Source organism: Pristiophorus japonicus, chromosome 5 (assembly GCF_044704955.1).
Source record: "Pristiophorus japonicus isolate sPriJap1 chromosome 5, sPriJap1.hap1, whole genome shotgun sequence".
NCBI classification, from domain to species: Eukaryota; Metazoa; Chordata; class Chondrichthyes; family Pristiophoridae; genus Pristiophorus; species Pristiophorus japonicus.
In genome coordinates this window covers 276,533,270-276,554,427 of record NC_091981.1, presented here as the reverse complement: position 1 = coordinate 276,554,427, position 21,158 = coordinate 276,533,270, and the positions used below count along the sequence as shown (strand labels likewise).

The 21,158-nt window shown below is 44.6% G+C and overlaps 1 protein-coding gene across 1 annotated transcript in view; it reads right to left on the bottom strand.

Annotated features, from left to right (window-relative positions):
• Positions 1-21,158, bottom strand: part of kmt2ca (lysine (K)-specific methyltransferase 2Ca) — a 420,190-nt gene that overhangs the window by 91,531 nt on the left and 307,501 nt on the right. Inside the window, exons 38-40 of the mRNA XM_070881651.1 lie at positions 15,760-18,225; positions 5,693-6,018; positions 1,903-3,767 (exon numbers count right to left, since the gene is read on the bottom strand). Coding sequence (XP_070737752.1) covers positions 1,903-3,767; positions 5,693-6,018; positions 15,760-18,225 — 4,657 coding nt within the window. The remainder of the gene's footprint in view (positions 1-1,902; positions 3,768-5,692; positions 6,019-15,759; positions 18,226-21,158) is intronic.

The following is a 21,158-nucleotide window of genomic DNA, read 5'->3' as shown; positions in this document are numbered from 1 at the left end:
GCAAGAAGGAGGAACTGAAGGAAATCCTTATTAGTCAGGAAATTGTGTTTGGGAAATTGATGGGATTGAAGGCCGATAAATCCCCAGGGTCTGATAGCCTGCATCCCAGAGTACTTAAGGAAATAGTGGATGCATTGGTGATCATTTTCCAACAGTCTATCACCTCTGGATCAGCTCCTATGGACTGGAGGGTAGCTAATGTAACGCCACTTTTTAAAAAAGGAGGGAGAGAGAAAACGGGGAATTATAGACCGGTTAGCCTGACATCAGTAGTGGGGAAAATGTTGGAATCAATTATGAAATAGCAGCGCATTTAGAAAGTAGTGACAGGATCGGTCCAAGTCAGCATGGATTTATGAAAGGGAACTCATGCTTGACAAATCTTCTGGAATTTTTTGAGGATGTAACTAGTAGAGTAGACAAGGGAGAACCAATGGATGTGGTGTATTTGTACTTTCATAAGGCTTTTGACAAGGTCCCACACAAGATATTGATGTGCAAAATTAAAGCACATGGTATTGGAGGTAATGTATTGACGTGGATAGAGAACTGGTTGGCAGACAGGAAGCAGAGTCGGGATAAACGGGTCCTTTTCAGAATGGCAGACAGTGACTAGTGGGGTGCCGCAGGGCTCAGTGCTGGAACCCCAGCTATTTACAATATACATCAATGATTTAGATGAAGGAATTGAGAGTAATATTGCCAAGTTTGCAGATGACACTAAGCTGGGTGGCAGTGTGAGCTGTGAGGAGGATGCTAAGAGGCTGCAGGGTGACTTGGACAGGTTAGGTGAGTGGGCAAATGCATGGCCGGTGCAGTATAATGTGGATAAATGCGAGGTTATCCACTTTGGTGGCAAAAACACGAAGGCAGATTATCTGAATGGTGGCAGATTAGGAAAAGGGGAGAAGCAAGAAGACCTGGGTGTCATGATATATCAGTCATTGAAGGTTGGCATGCAGGTACAGCAGGCGGCAAATGGTATGTTGGCCTTCATAGCTAGGGGATTTGAGTATAGGAGCAAGGAGGTCTTGCTGCAGCTGCACAGGGCCTTGGTGAGGCCTCACCTCTAATAGTGTGTTCAGTTTAGGTCTCCTAATCTGAGGAAGGACGTTCTTGCTATTGAGGGAGTGCAGCGAAGGTTCACCAGACTGATTCCCGGGATAGCAGGACTGACATGAGGAGAGACTGGATTGACAGGGCCTGTATTCACTGGAGTTTAGAAGAATGAGAGGGGATCTCTGAGAAACATAAAATTCTGACGGGGCTGGACAGGTCAGATGCAGGAAGAATGTTCCCGATGTTGGGGGAGTCCAGAACCAGGGGTCACAGTCTAAGGATAAGAAGTAAGCCATTTAGGACCGAGAGGAGGAGAAACTTCTTCACTCAGAGTTGTTAACCTGTGGAATTCTCTTCCGCAGAGAGTTGTTGATGCCAGTTCATTAGATATATTCAAGAGGGAGTTGAATATGGCCCTTACGGCTAAAGAGATCAAGGGGTATGGAGAGAAAGCAGGAAAGGGGTACTGAGATGAATGATCAGCCATGATCTTATTGAATGGTGGTGCAGGCTCGAAGGGCCGAATGGCCTACTCCTGCACCTATTTTAAACGTTTATATATCTATGAAAACAATTTATAATTGCATGTACACATGAAAACCAGTGGACAAAAAAGTGTTCACATAACACAAAATTGTGATCATGATGTAGAAATACAGCACTAAATTAAATCAATTATTCTCTCCCATACTGGGATGAACCAGCAAAATAAAAATGACCAGATCACTGTTTATACTTAAATACTAAGCATTAATGCATCATTAAATCCATCAAAGCAGCATGGATTTCCAGTTTTTATCACTACAAAAAAGATTCAAGGGGGTACCTTATGCCCGTACTCACCAATGTTGGGAAAGAAAGAATCAGTGGATCGGTGACGTATCATAGCCTGCATTTGTCGTTGCTGTTGCTGCTCCTGCCTTTCCTGTTCCAAAAGATCCTGTAAAAGAAGGGGCTGCTCTTCCAAAAGGAGGGGCCGCTCGCGCTGACCCGGAGGACCCAATGTCTGGGGAAGCATAATTTGTTGTGCGCTTGATAGATTACTTGGGCCTGGTTGATTTGCCACAGCCACATTTTGACTTGGTGGCTGCCCTGCTGTGTAATTCTGGCTCGGTGGCTGCACTTGGAAAAAGGTCTGATTTGCTGGCGAGCCTTGCGAAAAGCTACGGTTTAATCGTTGTCCCATCTGCAAACTTTGATTCATTGCGTTCTCGGTTGTTTGTCCTGGGGAGACTGCCACATTAGGAGATTGGGGAATACCTGTATTCGGGTGTGGCTGAGGTGACGGCACAATCTGGGAAGGTGAGCCCAATGATGCAAGCCCAGCTTTAGTTGGCTTCTCAGTCAACAAACTTGAAAGGACTGGAGTAGAACCAGTTAAATTGCAGGAATTGCTTCCGATAGAGATAGACGTTTGGGTAGAAGATTGAGAATCGCTGAAAGCTGGGCTAGCCCCCGTAGATTCTTGGTTACTGTCGACTCTATCGTCTTCCTTTGCCATTTCCAGTTCTCCGGCAATGCAAGAGTTAGAAGCGGGTGCACTATCCGTTACCATTTCTTTTGACTCCGTCTCAGCTGTACCCGCACTGTAAGGCGCATCGTGATTACCATCATTGGTACCAGTTTCGGATTTTACAGAATTCTTCGATTCTTTCGGACTACTTTCAATGGATCCTTCGTTTGGTAATGCAGTTTCTTCTTTTTCAGAGAAACTAGCAGATAGTTCTCCTGCTTTGGCTACCTGGTCACATTTTGTTTCTTCTTCAGTCTTGCTGTGTTCATCCAATTTATCATCGATCGGATCATTCAGCTCTAATTCTTCATTAAACATGTCTTTTTTGTCACCCAGATCAAGCTCAGGGTCTGTAAAAGCAATAAGGTCAAACTCCCCTGATTTTAACAGGTCATCCAACTGCGGATCATTTGTTTCTATATTGTCCAAATTGTCTAAATCAGGATCACCTTTTCCATCGACTTGATCCAAATTTAAATTTTCCAAATCTTCATCATCTAAGTCTTTAACTTCGAGGTCTCTCACTCCATCAAGGTCCTTCACATCAAGATCTTTCACTGAAGGATCATCGGGATCAAGTTTCTCAACCATACCACCTCCTTCTTGTGTCGATGCACTAGCAGACAAGGAGACTGTTGATGAAAAAGCCTCACTGACAGGTGGATTGCTCAAAGAGCGGGAAAGGGACATGGCTGGATGATTCATGTGCATCTGCTGCTGTTGATGCTGATTAAGTTGATCTAAGTTACAATTTTCCATTTGATTACGCATGCCTTGTTGTTGATTTGACACAAAGTCCAATGGCTTTTGTCCTTGACTTGGTGAGAATGCACCCTGCCCCAGTATAAACACCCCAGGTCTTTTCTGCTGGCTAGCTGGATCTAAGCCACTAGTAGAGGGTACCAATGATGCAAAGGGAAGCCGTGGCCTATTTTCTGGTACCCTATGCCGAAGTTCTATGAATGGTTGACCCAAAATATTGTGCTGCTGCATTTGCATACCCGGAGGAGGAAAGTGTTGAGGGATAATCACTCCATTGTTCACCTGTGGGTTGTTTAAAGACCTGGTAAAGTCCACAGACAGTGATCTCCTTAGCTGCTGTGGAAGGCCGGGAACGTGTGTCTGCATCTGGTGTTGCCCAAGGAAATGTTCCTGACTTACAAATGGTCTCTGCCCATTTCCTGCAAAAGAATACCTAGAAAAAAAGGAGAGTTTAATATGCAACACCAGTTGGCTCAACACGCTCTAAAATGACAATGAGCGAGTTACAGTTTCTATCTGTGTATATGCTTAAAACAGGTAGTTTACCACTGTTTTAGGAATCAGACAACATGCAAAAAGACAGGGACTTATGTACATACATTTGCTTTTTAGCCCAACATTTATCTAACTGTATCAAGGTTTAGATGATGAAATATCAGGAAAAAAGGCAACAAAATATCAGTCAAATTTTTGTAATAATTCAAATCAAATAGAATCATAGAAATTTACGGCACAGGAGGAGGCCATTTCAGCCCATCGTGTCTGCGCCGGCCGATCAAGAAATATCCAGCCTAATCCCACTTTCCAGCTCTTGGTCCGTAGCCCTGTAGGTTACGGTTCTTTAAAGTGCACATCCAAGTATTTTTTTTTTTAAATGTGGTGAGAGTTTCTGCCTCTACCACCCTTTCAGGCAGTGAGAAATTTCCCCTCATATTTCCTCTAAACCTCCCCCCAATTACTTTAAATCTATGCCCCCTGGTTGTTGACCCCTCTGCAAAGGAAAACAGGTGCCTCCTATCCACTCTATCCAGGCCCCTTATCATTTTATACACCTCAATCAGGTCTCCCCATAGCCTCCTCTGTTCCAAAGAAAACAGCATCTCCAATTTTTCCTTATAGCCAAAATTCTCCAGTCCAGACAACATTCTTATAAATCTCCTCTGTACCCTCACTAGTGCAATCACATCTTTCCTGTAATGCAGTGACCAGAACTGCACGCAGTACTCCAGCTGCGGCCTAACCAGTGTTTTATACAGTTCAAGCATAACCTGCTTTTTTTTTTTGAAATTCGTAGCCAATCGTTCCAATTCTTTGTCAAATCACAAACGCCAGAGGTCACCTTGCACACGCCAAGGATCACTCTGCGCCAATGCTCTTAGCCAAAAGGCCTAGAGCCACTGCACCGTTCCTGGAAGTACTGCAATACCAGGTTCGTGCCATGGAGGTGGATGGGTCAGGTCCCCCACACACCTCCGTGGAGGTGGATGGGTCAAGCCACCCCACCCACCTCCTGTTTCCAAAAAAGCAAGCATATACCTTCCTGATCCAGGGAGAACCACCCGGAGGTCATGGTGGCTACTCCCCTGTCAGGTCAGTTACGCATGATCTTAGCCAAAAGGCCGAGCTGCTTGCTCTTGTATTACATGCCTCGACTAATAAAGGCAAGCATTCCATATGCCTTCTTAACCCACCTTATCTACCTGGCCTGCTACCTTTAGGGATCTGTGGACCTGCACTCCAAAGTCCCAATGTTCCTCTACACTTTTCAGTGTCGTACCATTTAATGTGTATTCACTTGCCTTGTTAGACCTCCAAAAATGCATTATCTCACATGTATCCGGATTGAATTCCATTTGCCATTGTTCTGCCCACCGATCAGTACATTGATATCTTCCTGCAGTCCGCTGCTTTCTTCTTCATTATCAACCACACAGCCTATTTTAGTGTCATCTGCAAACTTCTTAATCATACTCCCAACATTCAAGTCCAATACCACAAAAAGCAAGCACCCAGCACTGAGCCCTGCGGAACCCCACTGGATACAGCCTTCCAGTCACGAAAACACCCATCCACCATTACCCTTTGTTTCCTGCCTCTGAGCCAAATTTTGAATCCAACTTGCCACTTTGTCCTAGATTCCATGAGTTTTTACTTTCGTGACCAGTCTGCCATGTGGGACCTTATCAAATAAGGCATTTTCAAAGCTACATACTTATTCAAAACACTAAGTTGTTTTATAGTAATCAGTTATTATATAATCAATATTAGTTTTTATCAATCCAACTTCCCAAACAAAAATAATGATAATTGGTTTGATCCTTGGAAAGTTTAAGGTTTTTGTTACGGAAATATATTTACCTTGGAACTTGGGGTCTCATGACCATCCTTGTAACATCGCCAGAAAATTGTGGCCTGTTAAATTGACCGTCAGTTATAAAACGACCACGTGGCTCATTTGGGAAAGGGCCTGAAAATCTTTGACCTGCAAGAGGAATTCTCACGATGCCAGGATAGGGTGGAGGCGGTCTGCCAAATATTTCATTTTGCCGTTTTAAATCCTCCTGTGGCCAGTGCCGAAGTGGTGTTGCTGAAGATGTCGTTGCTTGATCTTGCAGGCCTTTTTCCTGACGGACTGCGTTCTTCTGCTGTTGCTGTCGAAGAATCAGTTCCCGTAATCTCAATCTCTAACAAATTAAAAGAATTCTTACTTACACATCATTTCACTACAGATTAAAACAATTCATTTATTATCCTATTTTACACATTAAGGCAATGCTTTATTGTTCTCCTATTGTTGAACATTTAGAGGTACAAATAACCAACCTGTCTACAGAGTCTACTAGAAATTAATATAAATGATTCAGAATGGTTCAAAGAAAAATACAAAATGAATTAATTTATCGGGCTGGATTTTCGCCTTTTTGCGATTTCATTCACTTTCCAGCGCTAATCGTGGCGAAATCAAAATTTTGATGTCGGTTAGCGTTAGAGTTCGCATCTTTCGCCAAATGAAAGTTCACGACGGGGGTTAGCGCTGACTCCTGCGTTGCACGACAGAATTTGTGCGCCGGAGCCGAAAGTTCCGACTGGGAAAAAAAAAAAATCGGCCATTCAGCACGTGTGAATTTTTTGCTGCACTTCTGGTCTGCTGTCCGATTGCAAATGCTAATGTAGGGCGCGGCCGTCATGCGCATGCGCAGTACACCTGGGGTTGAATCAACCATTTTATTATTTGATTTTCATGATGATGGAGGAGGACGACACCAGGCAGCGTGCACGAAGGTTGACACAGGAGACTATCAAAGGTCTTGTGGGGGCTGTGGAAAGAAGATGGCAGGAACGCCACAGGAGGGTGGATCCAGACCTCGACCAGCAATTTTTAACAAGATTTGGAGGGAGATTGCTGAGGAGGTCTCTGCTTCAGATGCAGTAATAAGGACTGCGACATAGTGCCGGGAAAAGTTTAACGGTCTTTCGAGGGTCGTTATAAAATTTTTATTCATGCATTCTTTTATTACTTAATTTATAAATCTCAAACACTATTCATTCTGATGCTGTTGCTGTCTCTGAGCACTCTGTGGATTGACTCCTAAAATGTAGGTAAGCTTAGTGTGGCACCCTATTTGACGTGAATGATCTGTACACATTATTTAGATTGCTTTGTGAGATCTGACAAGATATTTCCAAACTTCGATGTCCTCCTGATGAATCACGTGCAACTTCCAAGGCCATTAAACAGAGGACTCTATTCCATTCAGACAGTATGGTACAAGTGCTTTGGTGGCTGTTTGTGTGTGCCACAAGAGCAGATGGACCCTCTGGTAACCATTCCCATTTTCATCTTTGCAGGAAAAGAAGTCCCACAACCGCCGGGAACAGCTGTGAACAGGCGACGGTCCACCTCAGACCCGATCACTTACAGACCTGGAAGAGCAAATGGCAGGCCTCATCGGGATCTCAGGTCGGGCAACTGCCACTGGTGGCGCTGACCCCCACTTGCACTGAGGGTAAGTCCTGCACACTCCTTGGGCTGGGTTGGGACAATGTGATGCAGTGTCGTGGATTAGGGTTGGGACAATGTGATGCAGTGACTGTGGACTAGGGTTGGGGCCATGTGATGCAGTGTCTCTGGACTAAATCTAATGGAGTCACGACAGTCCTTCAAATGTGCTTGTGCTATATGACCTTCCTCATGTCACCATGCCTCCTCCCCAGCTGCTAACCACTCGTCTGTTGCTTTCTACTTCCAGATGACCAGTCAGAGGTGCCGAATCCTTTTGATCAATCCTCATCAGCCTAAAATGTGGAGGAGGAGGAATTTGACTAAGTGGAGTTGACAGAGATTGATCAGCTAACTCCGGTGGGTTGGTGGGTTGCAGATGCAGTCAACACCTCGGTTAACACTGGTAAACGCGTCGGCCAAGGATTATCAAACATTCCTGGGCTTTGACATCTCAGATTCCTGGGACTAGTAGCGTGCAACGACGCAGTTCTGGGGTCGAATCCCATATGCAGTCTCTCTGTGGAGGGGGGGGGGGGTGAGTCCGCAAAGCTGGTCTAACGACATACAGGCAGACGCACAACTGGACATGGTGGCACTGTCCAGGGAGAGCATCAGGATCACCAGTCAGCTCCTTGAAGTCCTGGGTAGCATTCCCATAAGCATTGAGTCTGAACGCGACCATAATGGAGGTAGGGTTACAGATTGTCGGTGCGACCCGTGAAACCTGCGAGGCCATCAACGCCCACGCGAGGCTGGTGGCCTCCACCAGTCACACTGGAGTCCCAGAGAGTGTGGCGAGCAGCCTTTGAGTTCTCCAGTGAGACACCCAGACTCACCCCCACACCACCTGTGACTGGCAACGCCGATGAAGTGGCTCGCCAATCACAAGCCGGGCCTCCCACTTCACGAGCTGGTCCAGTGTATCCCCACGAGGCGTCTCCAATGTCTCTCCCCCCAATACAGCAGCGCTCGGACAGCGTTGCTGCACGCCATCGTGGTACCACTTTGGGTGTGATGAGCAGGCGAGGAAGGGGGGCAAAGGTAAGGGTAAAGGCAAGGGGCGGGGGGGGAATATGAAAAGAGAAGCTGGTGTTAAAGTTAAAGAGTAGGACCTCAAAGGTAGTAATCTCCGGGTTACTACCGGTGCCACGTGCTAATGAGTACAAGAATAGAAGGATATAGAGGATGAACGCATGGCTGGAGAGTTGGTGTAGGAGGGAGGGCTTTAAATTCCTGTGGCATTGGAACCGCTTCTGGGGGAAATGGGACCTGTACAAACCGGACGGGTTGCATCTCAACAGCGCCGGGGCTAATATCGTCGCGGGGAGTTTTGCGAGTGCTGTTGGCGAGAGTTTAAACTAGCTTGGCAGGGGGATGGGAACCTGAAAATAAATTCAATATGGAAGGAAGTAAAGCTGAAATTGGATAGCAAGAATGTAGAAAGTGCATCTGTAAGACAGAGGAAACAAGGGTTAGTAAATAGTAATCAAGGAAGTCTTCCTGTGCTAAATGGTATATACTTCAATACAAGGAATATAGCGAATAAGGCGGATGAGCTAAGAGCACAGGTAGACACTTGGGAGTATGACATTATAGCCATTACAGAGACATGGCTGAAAGAGGGGCAGGTTTGGCAGCTCAATATTCCTGGTTACAGGATTTGTGACAAGAGAGAGAGGGGTAAAAAGGGGGGGGGGTGGTATTGATTAAATAAACTATTGCAGCTGAGGAGGGATGATATGTTAGAGAGATCAAATGAGGCCATATGGGTCGAATTGAAAAATAAAAAAGGGGTGATCACACTGCTGGGTGTGTATTTAGTGGGAGGGAGATAGAAGAGCAAATATGTAGACAAATTTCTGTGAAGTCCAAAAACCATAGGGCAGTAATAGTAGGGGATTTTAACTATCCTAATATTGATTGAGTAAAATATAGATAGTATGTGCAAGCCCAACACAAGAGGGGGCGGTTTTGGATTTAGTTTTGGGGAATGAAGGGGTATTAGTGGGAGAGCACTTGGATGCCAGTGACCATAATTCAGTCAGATTCAAGGTCGTTATTAATAAGGATAAGGATAGACCAGGAATAAAAGTCAAAAATTGGGGAAAAGCTAACTTTGCTAAGTTGAGAAGTAATTTGGCCACAGTGGACTGGAAACAGCTACTTATAAGAACATAAGAAGTAGGAACAGGAGTAGGCCATCTAGCCCCTCGAGCCTGCTCCGCCATTCAACAAGATCATGGCTGATCTGGCCATGGACTCAGTTCCACTTACCCGCCCTCTCCCTATAACCCTTAATTCCCTTATTGGTTAAAAATCTATCTATCTGTGACTTGAATACATTCAATGAGCTAGCCTCAACTGCTTCCTTGGGCAGAGAATTCCACAGATTCACAACCCTCTGGGAGAAGAAATTCCTTCTCAACTCGGTTTTAAATTGGCTCCCCCGTATTTTGAGGCTGTGCCCCCTAGTTCTAGTCTCCCCGACCAGTGGAAACAACCCCTCTGCCTCTATCTTGTCTATCCCTTTCATTATTTTAAATGTTTCTATAAGATCACCCCTCATTCTTCTGAACTCCAAGGAGTAAAGACCCAGTCTACTCAATCTATCATTATAAGGTAACCCCCTCATCTCCGGAATCAGCCGAGTGAATCGCCTCTGTACCCCCTCCAAAGCTAGTATATCGTTCCTTAAGTAAGGTGACCAAAGCTGCACGCAGTACTCCAGGTGCGGCCTCACCAATACCCTATACAGTTGCAGAAGGACCTCCCTGCTTTTGTACTCCATCCCTCTCGCAATGAAGGCCAACATTCCATTCGCCTTCCTGATTACCTGCTGCACCTGCAAACTATCTTTTTGGGATTCATGCACAAGGACCCCCAGGTCCCTCTGCACTGCAGCATGTTGTAATTTCTCCCCGTTCAAATAATATTCCCCTTTACTGTTTCCTCCCCCTCCCCCCCCCCCCAAGGTGGATGACCTCACACTTTCCGACATTGTATTCCATCTGCCAAACCTTAGCCCATTCGCTTAACCTATCTAAATCTCTTTGCAGCCTCTCTGTGTCCTCTACACAACCCACTTTCCCACTAATCTTTGTGTCATCTGCAAATTTTGTTACACTACACTCTGTCCCCTCTTCCAGGTCATCTATGTATATTGTAAACAGTTGTGGTCCCAGCACCGATCCCTGTAGCACACCACTAACCACCGATTTCCAACCCAAAAAGGACTCATTTATCCCGACTCTCTGCTTTCTGTTAGCCAGCCAATTCTCTATCCATGCTAATACATTTCCACTGACTCCGCGTACCTTTATCTTCTGCAGTAACCTTTTGTGTGGCACCTTATCGAATGCCTTTTGGAAATCTAAATACACCACATCCATCGGTACATCTTTATCCACCATGCTCATTATATCCTCAAAGAATTCCAGTAAATTAGTTAAACATGATTTCCCCTTCATGAATCCATGCTGCGTCTTCTTGATTGCACTATTCCTATCTAGATGTCCCGCTATTTCTTCCTTAATGATAGCTTCAAGCATTTTCCCCACTACAGATGTTAAACTAACCGGTCTATAGTTACCTGCCTTTTGTCTGCCCCCTTTTTAAACAGAGGCGTTACATTAGCTGCTTTCCAATCCGCTGGTACCTCCCCAGAGTCCAGAGAACTTTGGTAGATTATAACGAATGCATCTGCTATAACTTCCGCCATCTCTTTTAATACCCTGGGATGCATTTCATCAGGACCAGGGGACTTGTCTACCTTGAGTCCCATTAGCCTGTCCAGCACTACCCCTCTAGTGATAGTGATTGTCTCAAGGTCCTCCCTTTCCACATTCCTGTGACCAGCAATTTCTGGCATGGTTTCTGTGTCTTCCACTGTGAAGACCGAAGCAAAATAATTGTTTAAGGTCTCAGCCATTTCCACATTTCCCATTATTAAATCCCCCTTTCATCTTCTAAGAGACCAACATTTACTTTAGTCACTCTTTTCCGTTTTATATATCTGTAAAAGCTTTTACTATCCGTTTTTATGTTTTGCGCAAGTTTACCTTCGTAATCTATCTTTCCTTTCTTTATTGCTTTCTTAGTCATTTCTTTGCTGTCGTTTAAAATTTTCCCAATCTTCTATTTTCCCACTAACCTTGGCCACCTTATACGCATTGGTTTTTAATTTGATACTCTCCTTTATTTCCTTGGTTATCCATGGCTGGTTATCCCTTCTCTTACCGCCCTTCTTTTTCACTGGAATATATTTTTGTTAAGCACTATGAAAGAGCTCCTTAAAAGTCCTCCACTGTTCCTCAATTGTGCCATCGTTTAGTCTGTGTTTCCAGTCTACTTTAGCCAACTCTGCCCTCATCCCACTGTAGTCCCCTTTGTTTAAGCATAGTACTTGTAGGTAAATCAGTGTCGGAACAGTGGGAGGCATTCAAGGAGGAGATCCGGAGGGCTCAGGTCAAACATGTACCCTTAAAGAAAAAGGGTCAGGATAACAATTCGACAGCACCCTGGATGTCGAGGGACTTGCAGGGGAGGATAAAAAAAAAAGGGAAGCTTATATCATATACCAATGGTTAAATACTGTAGAATCTCTGGAGGGAGAGAGAAAGTTGAGGTAAAATTAAAAAGGATATTAGGAATGCTAAGAGAGAACATGAATAATTCTTGGCAAGTAAAATGTTGTATAAATATATTAAGAGCAAGAGGATAACTAAAGAAAGGGTAGGGCCTATTCGAGACCATGAGGGTAATGTGTGTGTGAATCCCAGGAGATCGTATGGCACCAGTTGGGGTGGAGTGTAGAATGTTGCGGTGCAAGGGGTGTCGCAGTTGTGTGGGGCGGACTGGTTGGGCCGGATGCTCTTTACCTTTTCGCTATTATTCATAGGTTTGTGTGTAACCTTCAGGGCTGCTGACCGAGGGTCGTGTGGCTCTTTATCGGCCAGCGCAGACGTGATGGGCCGAAATGGCCTCCTTCTGCGCTGTAGATTTCTATGTTTCTTAAAGACCGTGAGGCAGAGGTGTTTATGTTGTTTTTGTTGTCGTATAATCACAGTTTGATCACAATTTGTTATTTTATTAAGTTTTCAACATTTTCAAATTATATTAACGAAGTTTTAACATTTTACAATGTTTGATAAATTCCTTTTGTTCACCTTAACCACCCCTGTGTAGTGTCGCATTTGCAGAATAAGAAGGGGAATAGTCAACATGGTGGGATAGAGTGGCCAGACAAAGGTGAAGCGTGCCGGTCACTCTTCAAGCAAAGTGTTGAATTATGAGCTTCTGACATAAGGCTTTTGTAGCAGCGAAATTTCCACGATTCCTCCCCTGTGGTTATGGTGGGACCATGGGTTCCTCGCCAGGCTCCTCTTCCTCTATCTCCTCACCTCTCTCCCGAGGTTCTCCTGCAATCGCCATTAGCAAATCCTGTCCTCTCATGATGGCTGAGTTGTGTAGCATGCAGCACACCACAATAAACTCAGAGACCTGCTGAGGGGAGTATTGTAGGCAGCCTCCAGAGTGGTCTAGGCATTGGAAGCGCTGCTTGAGCACTCCAATTGTCTGTTCGACGATGTTGCGTGTGGCTGCATGGCTCTCTTTACAGCGATGCTCGACTTCTGTCTGAGGGTTCCGGAGTGGGGTCATGAGCCAGGTGGTGAGGCCGTAACTTTTGTCCCCGAGCATCCAGCTCTGGCCTTGTGGTTGAAGCTGGAACAGGCCGGAGACAGTGCTCTCACGCAAGATGAAAGCATCATGGAAGCCCCCTGAATATTGGGCATTGACTGCCATGATGCGCTGAGTATGGTCGCAGAGAATATGTACGTTCATGGAGTGGAATCCCTTTGTTTTGGTAACCCTCTGGATTGTGTAAAGGTGCTCGCAGGGCGACGTGTGTACAGTCAATGGCACCCTGGACCTTGGAGAAGCCAGCAAATGGTCCAAAACCTACAGCCCTCTCATTTTGAGCCTCCTTGGTCATTGGGAAGTTTATGAAGTCCATCCTGCATGCGTACAGTGCAGTAGTCACCTGGTGAATGCTGCAATATGTAGTGTGCTGCAAGATGGAGCATATGTCCCCCGCTGATGCCTGAAAGGAGCCAGAGTATTAGAAGGCAAGTGCCGCAGTCACCTTCACCTCGACGAGCAGTGCAGTCCTGATGCCACTGGCAGGCTGTAGGTCTGCCTTTATGAGCTGGCAAATCTCTGTCAGCACTTCTTTTCGGAAGCGCAGCCTTCTAACGCACTGTGTCTCAGAGAACTGCAGGTATGACCGCTGTTCCCTGTAAAGTCGTTGGGGGTAAGGCCTCCTCCCCATACGTCTGTGACCTCTTCAATTACGTTCAAAATGATCAATAAGCCTTCTTCCAGCTCGACACTGTATAAATACAGCAACCAGGAATAATGGCTGACATAGTATAGCCCCCCATCTTTTAAAATATCCTTTAAAACGAACTATAAACTCACATAAAACTTCAGTATGAAAAATGCAGCCTTTTTCTCCCAATCCTTTTATGTACTCAACTTATGCTCAGTTTTCAAAATGGCACCGTTGGCACCGGGTGTGCCCTGGGTGCGAGTGCTTTTGCTGGCGTGTTCCTGGGCAGTCGCAAAATCGGGCGATATAGCCAAAAGTTCCGTCCGGGGCGCGAATTGACGTCATCCAAACGGGAAAACATCGGGCGGGCACTTAATTTTAGCGCCGCCGCAAAACCACTGGCGAAAATTCCGCCCAGGCGCAAAATGTTGTGCGCCTTGTTTCGCGGCAAAAAAAACATTTTTGCGCCACGGCCAGGTTCTAAACAGATGCAAATTAGCCGAAAATCCAGCCCAAGAATTGTGCTAGTAAGCCCATTCGTAAGCCACAAAATTCCATTTATGTCGTCCAGATTTACCAAATATTAAACAATGTCCAATTTATTTTTATTGGGGGCATCAATACAGCATTCCCAAAGATGACCGATGGCGAAATGCTTGTAGAGGACCTCACAGCACAACCTGAAGGATCAAACCTCCCTCGCAAACAGTGGACAACCATCAACCGCATCAGAACTGGTCATGGTAGATGCTGCCACCTTCTCCATAGCTGGAAATTTAAAGCATCCCCATCATGTGACTGCCGAGGTCCTAATCAGACCCTGGAGCACATCATTGAGCACTGCCCTCAGAGAAAATTTGCAAATAGTCTACAAGAATATTCCACGCTGTTACACTGGAAGCTTTGGCTTGGATAACTGACTTCGATATTGACATTTGATTTGCTTTGCGACTACCATACGAAAGAACAGGACATCTATCCAAGAAATATGACCCTGGTGGTTTCTGGGAGCACAGAAAGACAATGGGAAATCATGCTGGATTATTAAGTTATGTGAAAAATTCCCAATTCATAAAGCAATTCCCAATAATCTTGGTTCACCAACTGCCGGTTAACTTTGCACTCAACTTCCTGGCCACAAAGTACAGCATTCCATGTGAGAACATGGTTAGGAAAGCAATTTTTCGACATTAAGAATTGTTTTCCTGCACCTTCGCCACTGGCGTTATGATGGCCTTTTCGGGTTCGTTCAGAATGCTAAATATAAATACAGCTGCAACAACTGTTCTATCGCTGACAAACATGTAGGTTAATTCTGGCTTTGCTCGAGATTGACAGCCAAGTCACATCTTTCTGATGCTGCAGAGTGCACCGCTGCAAAGAGTAGGTTATCCTGATCAACTCTGTCTAAATACTTTGTACCATACTGAACCAAGTATTCATGATTATCAAACTGTAGCAATTCTCTACCATTTGTGCTGGTTAAAGTGCAACTAATACCATTGTTGAAACCATTTATTTCACTACCTAATTAATCTCATGATTTATATGGTATTTTTCGTCAGCTGGTTCTTACGGGTGTTCTTGTATCCTAAGATGCTAAATCAGGTGATCTGAATTGTTTTGACATTAGATTTTTTGCTATGAATTAGATAAAATCATATAATCAAGAACTCGCAGTTTCGGGTAAAGCTTTCTGCAAAGGTCCTGGCTTTGCACAAACATAAATATAAAACACATTTATTTTTCTTTTGTACGCAAAATTGTGTCATGGCAACATATTATGAGGGGTATGAACATGTTGTGAAGGGGAAGAGTGTGGTGCATATTTTGGGACCAGCCAGATGATTGCAATGGTCTTTCCCGGTCCTGCCCCATCATATGTTCCTAGGGTAATGTAGGTGGCTCCAAAAATTCAGACCATCTAAAATGTTAAGAAACAGTCACAATAATTAAATGGAAAATAATCTTATTCTGGTTTCCTCCCATTTAAACCTGCATTCTGCGCTCAAACTGAGGCAGATTTTTATAACTGCATTTTTATTAAATAATCACAAATTACAAAACTAGTTCAAAATATGGTATCAGATTTACCTGTCTTTGTTTTTCTTCTGTGTCCATGTGACCTGTGCTTACGTTATTCTGCGTCTCAGATGTCAACACAGATTGGACTTGATCTAGTGTTGGGGGCACATTATGAAACTGCTGCACTTGTGAATTCATGGGCGATCCTATGGAGCTGCTGAAACTCATGGGATCCGATGCAGGTCCTTGTTGGTCACTAATATCATGATTAAGTCTCCCCGGCACAAATGTGTCATTAGTTTGAGGTCTTGGGGTCCTTGGTGGTTGATCATATGGGTCGTGCACCATATGCCCAAATGTGTCTGCGGCAGGCCTCAGTGCTGGCGCAGGGGGCGAAAAAGGGTCATCGGACATTCCAGCTTGTCTGGAATTCTGAGGAGTTCGACAACGCAGATCAGCTGGTCGCACAAATGTATCTTGCAAATTTGGAACCCTGTTGCGTTGTGGTTGCAAGAATAGATCCTGATTTGCCAACAAACTTGGTCTCGTCAATGTTTGCCGGTTGAATGACTCTGCAATAACTGCTCTCGGAGACTGTGGAGGTTGTTGAAAGGGATCAGAAACAACTGGCCTTGGGGTTAGAGGTGGTTGTGCATATGGATCTAAATATCTCTGATTAATTGGCGATTGTACAACTAAAGGCCTTGGAGTACCAGGTGGCTGGGAATATGGATCTGCTTGCTGAGGAGAGCGTCTTGGAGTAAGTGGCTGTTGTGCATATGGATCAACTGGAGCTGGTCTTGGAGTTAAAGGTGGCTGTGTATAAGGATCAATTATAGGCCGAGGGGTTCCAGGAGGCTGAGAGTAAGGATCGGTTATAGGCCGAGGGGTTCCAGGAGGCTGTGCGTAAGGATCAGTTATAGGTCGAGGGGTTCCAGGAGGCTGTGAATAAGGATCAGTTATAGGCCGAGGGGTTCCAGGAGGCTGTGCGTAAGGATCAGCTGCAGGCCGAGGGGTTCCAGGAGGCTGTGAATAAGGATCGTTTGTAGGCCGAGGGGTTCCAGGAGGCTGTGAATAAGGATCGTTTGTAGGCCGAGGGGTTCCAGGAGGCTGTGCGAAAGGATCAGCTGCAGGCCGAGGGGTTCCAGGAGGCTGTGAATAAGGATCGATTATAGGCCGAGGGGTTCCAGGAGGCTGTGAATAAGGATCGTTTGTAGGCCGAGGGGTTCCAGGAGGCTGCGAATAAGGATCGGTTATAGGCCGAGGGGTTCCAGGAGGCTGTGAGTAAGGGTCAGTTGTAGGCCGAGGGGTTCCAGGAGGCTGTGAATAAGAATCCATTATAGGCCGAGGGGTTCCAGGAGGCTGTGAATAAGGATCATGAGGAGAACGTCTTGACATTGACCCTGGTTGAACAAACATGTCACCCTGGATCTGCCGAGGAAATCTCTGATTGTGTGAAAATGGCTCATTCACAGGACGAGGCGTATGTGGTTGCTGTGCGTAGGGATCAATTGCCTGGGATTGGGACTGCACTGTGCTCTGTGGAAAGTTATCTGTAGGTCTTGGGGTTAATATAGTTCTTTCATATGGATCGACAGGAGTACGTCTTGGGTTTAGAGGCATGGATGTATAAGGATCTTGAGGTGACTGAAGTGGTGGCATTGGTGTCTTAAACAAGTGTCCACTTCCACTTTCAATACCTGCTGGACTTGGTGCCCGTTGAGATCTTGAATATACATCATGAGGCACCATTCGACTATGCGGCATCTGAAGTCGAGGAAACATATCAGGTCTAAGTGCAGGTTTAGCAAAGGGATCATTTGCAATTCCTTGCATACTCCCTGATGGATCAGGATTCATAGGTGACCTTGGCAATCCTAATGGTTTTGAAAAATGATCCGTTGATATTGTCATGGTGGGTCTAGGAGTATCGGGTGCTTTTGCATAAGGATCATTGCTGACTGGTGATAGTGACCCAAAAGACTCATTAGCTAATGGAGGCCTATTTCTCTCGATCTGTTCAGTAGCTGGGGATGGCCTGGTTACACCTTGAGGAACAGCACAAGAATCTAAAGAGGACACTGAAGTTCTTCTATCAACTGGTGGTGGTCTTGGTGTTCCTACCATTTTAGCATATGGGTCCCAAGGAGATGACGGTCTTGATGCATTAGCAGCTGGAGAATACATTTGTGGTGACTGTGGCTGTGAAGTCTGGGGCTGTGTAAATGGATCCTGCAATGGTATTCTGGTTGGGGTCGGTGGAGGAGCCTGAGGTCTTAGAAAGACATCATCGGATGATGTTGATGCAGAAGTGCCAGGAACCTGAGGCCTTGTAAACCCTTCTTTGGGCAACTGCAGTAGAGGAGACAAGTGCCCATTGTCCTGTTCACCTGATTTAGGGCTGTTGGAATCCTCCCCTGCCGACGACTGATGGGACCCAAACTGTTGCTGCTGCTGCTGCTGCTCATGTTTCACTTGTTCCAGTTTCTGTGTAGCTTCAATCTTGGCTTGCTGCTTACTCTTCTGGCGCATTTGCTGTTTTGAACCGAGACGAAAGATAAACTGATCAGGTTTATGTAACTTGAATGACAAATATTGCTAATATGGAAGCTGAAGCAAAAACCTTAAAATTGTACTTAAAAACTTTCCCATTGCTGAAACAATCAAAATATTGTTTTGTCTGGCACACTTAAAATGTGCAAGTGTCAAGAATTGAATGCTGAAAAATCCAACTACTGTAAACTAATTTGCAATCCATGCATGTATAACCTGGCAGCTTGGGATGCTACACATGTATTATTGTAATAAATAATTTCCCAGGTGCCTTTTTACATCAGTGTGGTCAATAGACCAGAAAACAGTTTTGTCTTAGAAATAAAGTTACATTTTAGACCCAATATTCAGTCAATGCTATTCCAATTACTCTATATGCTCATTGTTCCAATTATTGTTTGAACTATGTAGGAAATCTGTTGTCATTTTTTCAAAGATAACACTGACAAAATGGACAACGGAAATACTGTTATGATATACTTCGACTTTCGGAAAGTTTTTGACTAGGCTTCACTTCAACGATGGAGAAAGAGACGTGGAATGGGGAGTAGGCATGGTGCTGACTATATACGTATGGTTCAGAAAGGGGAAGACACAATAGCCAAAAATGGGACTTTAAAAAAAAAGCTGCAAGCAGCCTACCAATATTTTGCACATCAAAGAGAAAATATTAAACAATTCTGCTAAAAGGCACTGTAATCATATCACAAATTCCCTCCGCAGAAATGAGAGGTTATGTACATTTTTTGAAGTAGCCCTGAAAATGCAAAAAGAAAGTGGTATAATGAAACAATATTCTGTTGGTGAGTGTTTCAACCCAGATATTAGCTCAGACAGTCAGAATATGTTGGGAAGTAGGTGTTGGCTGGGGGAGGGGCACCAAAGGGAGGATACAGGTTGTCAAAGAGGAAGAACTTTGCTTGTATGAGGAGGAATGGAGTACCTGATCTATCTGGGCAATTTCCGATAACAAAAACAAGAAAGCATAGCTGGCAACCTTATATGACTTGTAAGAGGAGGCTTATCAATTGTTCCACCACTGCCTTGGCCAAGAAAACCTAATTTGGCACAACTTGGAACCTCCTTGATAGGCAATGAAAAGCCAGAAAAACAACACACTACCTGAGTGCTTTATTGGTTGAACATCTTCCAACAAATTCATATCTAAAATTCTCAACAAAGTATGACCACCTCTCTATTGAGGACAGAGTAACTTTTTTTTTTAAAAAGCTTAAAAATAAGGTAAAAATCAGACAATTTTATGGGGCATTTGATATGCTTTTTAAAAACAATCCCAAACTATCACATGCAAACCAAGGGAAATAAAATAGCTTTCCATTACTCTAGTTTTATTCATTTATAAATGACAGCCATCGCGGAATTGCTAGAGGCAAATTGTGTCCGATAAACTTAATTGAGTTCTTCGATGAAATAACAAGGAAGGTCGATGAGGGTTGTGCATTTGATGGATTTTAGCAAGGCTTTTGATAAGGTCCCACATGGCAGACTAGTCACAAAAGTAAAAGACCATGGGATCCAGGGCAAAGTGGCAAGTTAGATCCAAAATTGGCTCAGATGCAGGAAGCAAAGGGTAATGGTTGATCGGTGTTTTTGTGACTGGAAAGATGTTTCTAGTGGGGTTCTGCAGGGCTGATTACCATGTCCCTTGCTTTTTTGTGGTATCTATCAATGATTGAGGTTTGAATGTAGGGGGTATGATTAAGAAGTTTGCAGAGGATTCAAAAATTGGCTGCATGGTTGATGATGAAGAAGAAAGCTGCGGACTGCAGAAAGATATCTGTGTACTGGTCAGGTGGGCAGAACAGTGGCAAATGGAATTCAAAGGCTAAGTGTGAGGTAATGCATTAGGGGAAGGTTAACAAGGCAAAGGCATACACATTAAATGGTAGGACACTGAGAAATGTAGAGGAACAAAGGGACCTTGGAGTGCATGTCCACAGATCCCTGAAGGTAGCAGGCCAGGCAGATAAGATGGTTAAAAAGGCATACGGAATACTTGCCTTTATTAGCCAAGGTATAGAATACAAGAGCAGGGAGATTATGCTTGAACTGTATAAAGCACTAGTTAGGACTCAGTGCAGCTCTGATCACCACATTACAGGAAAGAAGTGAGATTTGTGAGGATGTTGCCTGGGCTGGAGAATTATAACTATGAGGAAAGATTGCAGAGGCTGTTTTTTTTTTCTTTGGAACAGAGCAGGCTGAGGGGGGACCTTATTGAGTAGTATAAAATTATGAGGGGCTTAAAGTGGATAGGAAGGACCTGTTTCCCTTAGCAGAGGGTTCCTTCACCCAGAGAGTAGGTGGGGAGTCTGGGACTCAAAAGGGTGGCAGAGGCAGAAACCCTGACCACATTTAAAAAGTATTGGATATGCACTTGAAATACCATAATCTACAAGGCTACGGGCCAAGAGCTAGAAAGTGGGATTAGGCTGGACAGCTCTTGGTCGGCCAGCACGGACACTATGGGCCGAAATGGCCTCCTTCTGTGCTATAAATTTCTATGATTCTGTAATTAACAAAATCAAAGTTCCTGAAATTAAAGGGACAGTGGCAGCATGGATACAAACTTGGTTAAGAGACAGAGAGCAGAGAGTAGTGCTGAATTGTTGGTTCTCAGACTAGAGGGAAATATACAATGGTGTCCCCTTGGGGTCCGTATTAGGACCACTGCTCTTTTTAATATCAGGACATGGATATACAGGTTTGCAGATATATATCAAAGTTTGTAAATGATACAAAACTAGGAAATGTAGTAAACAGTGAGGAGAATAGTAGCAGACATCAGGAGAACATAGGCTGACTGGTGCAATGGCACACACATGGCAGGTGAAATTTAATGCAGAGAATAACAACTTGTATTTATATAGCGCCTTTTTATCGTAGTGAAATGT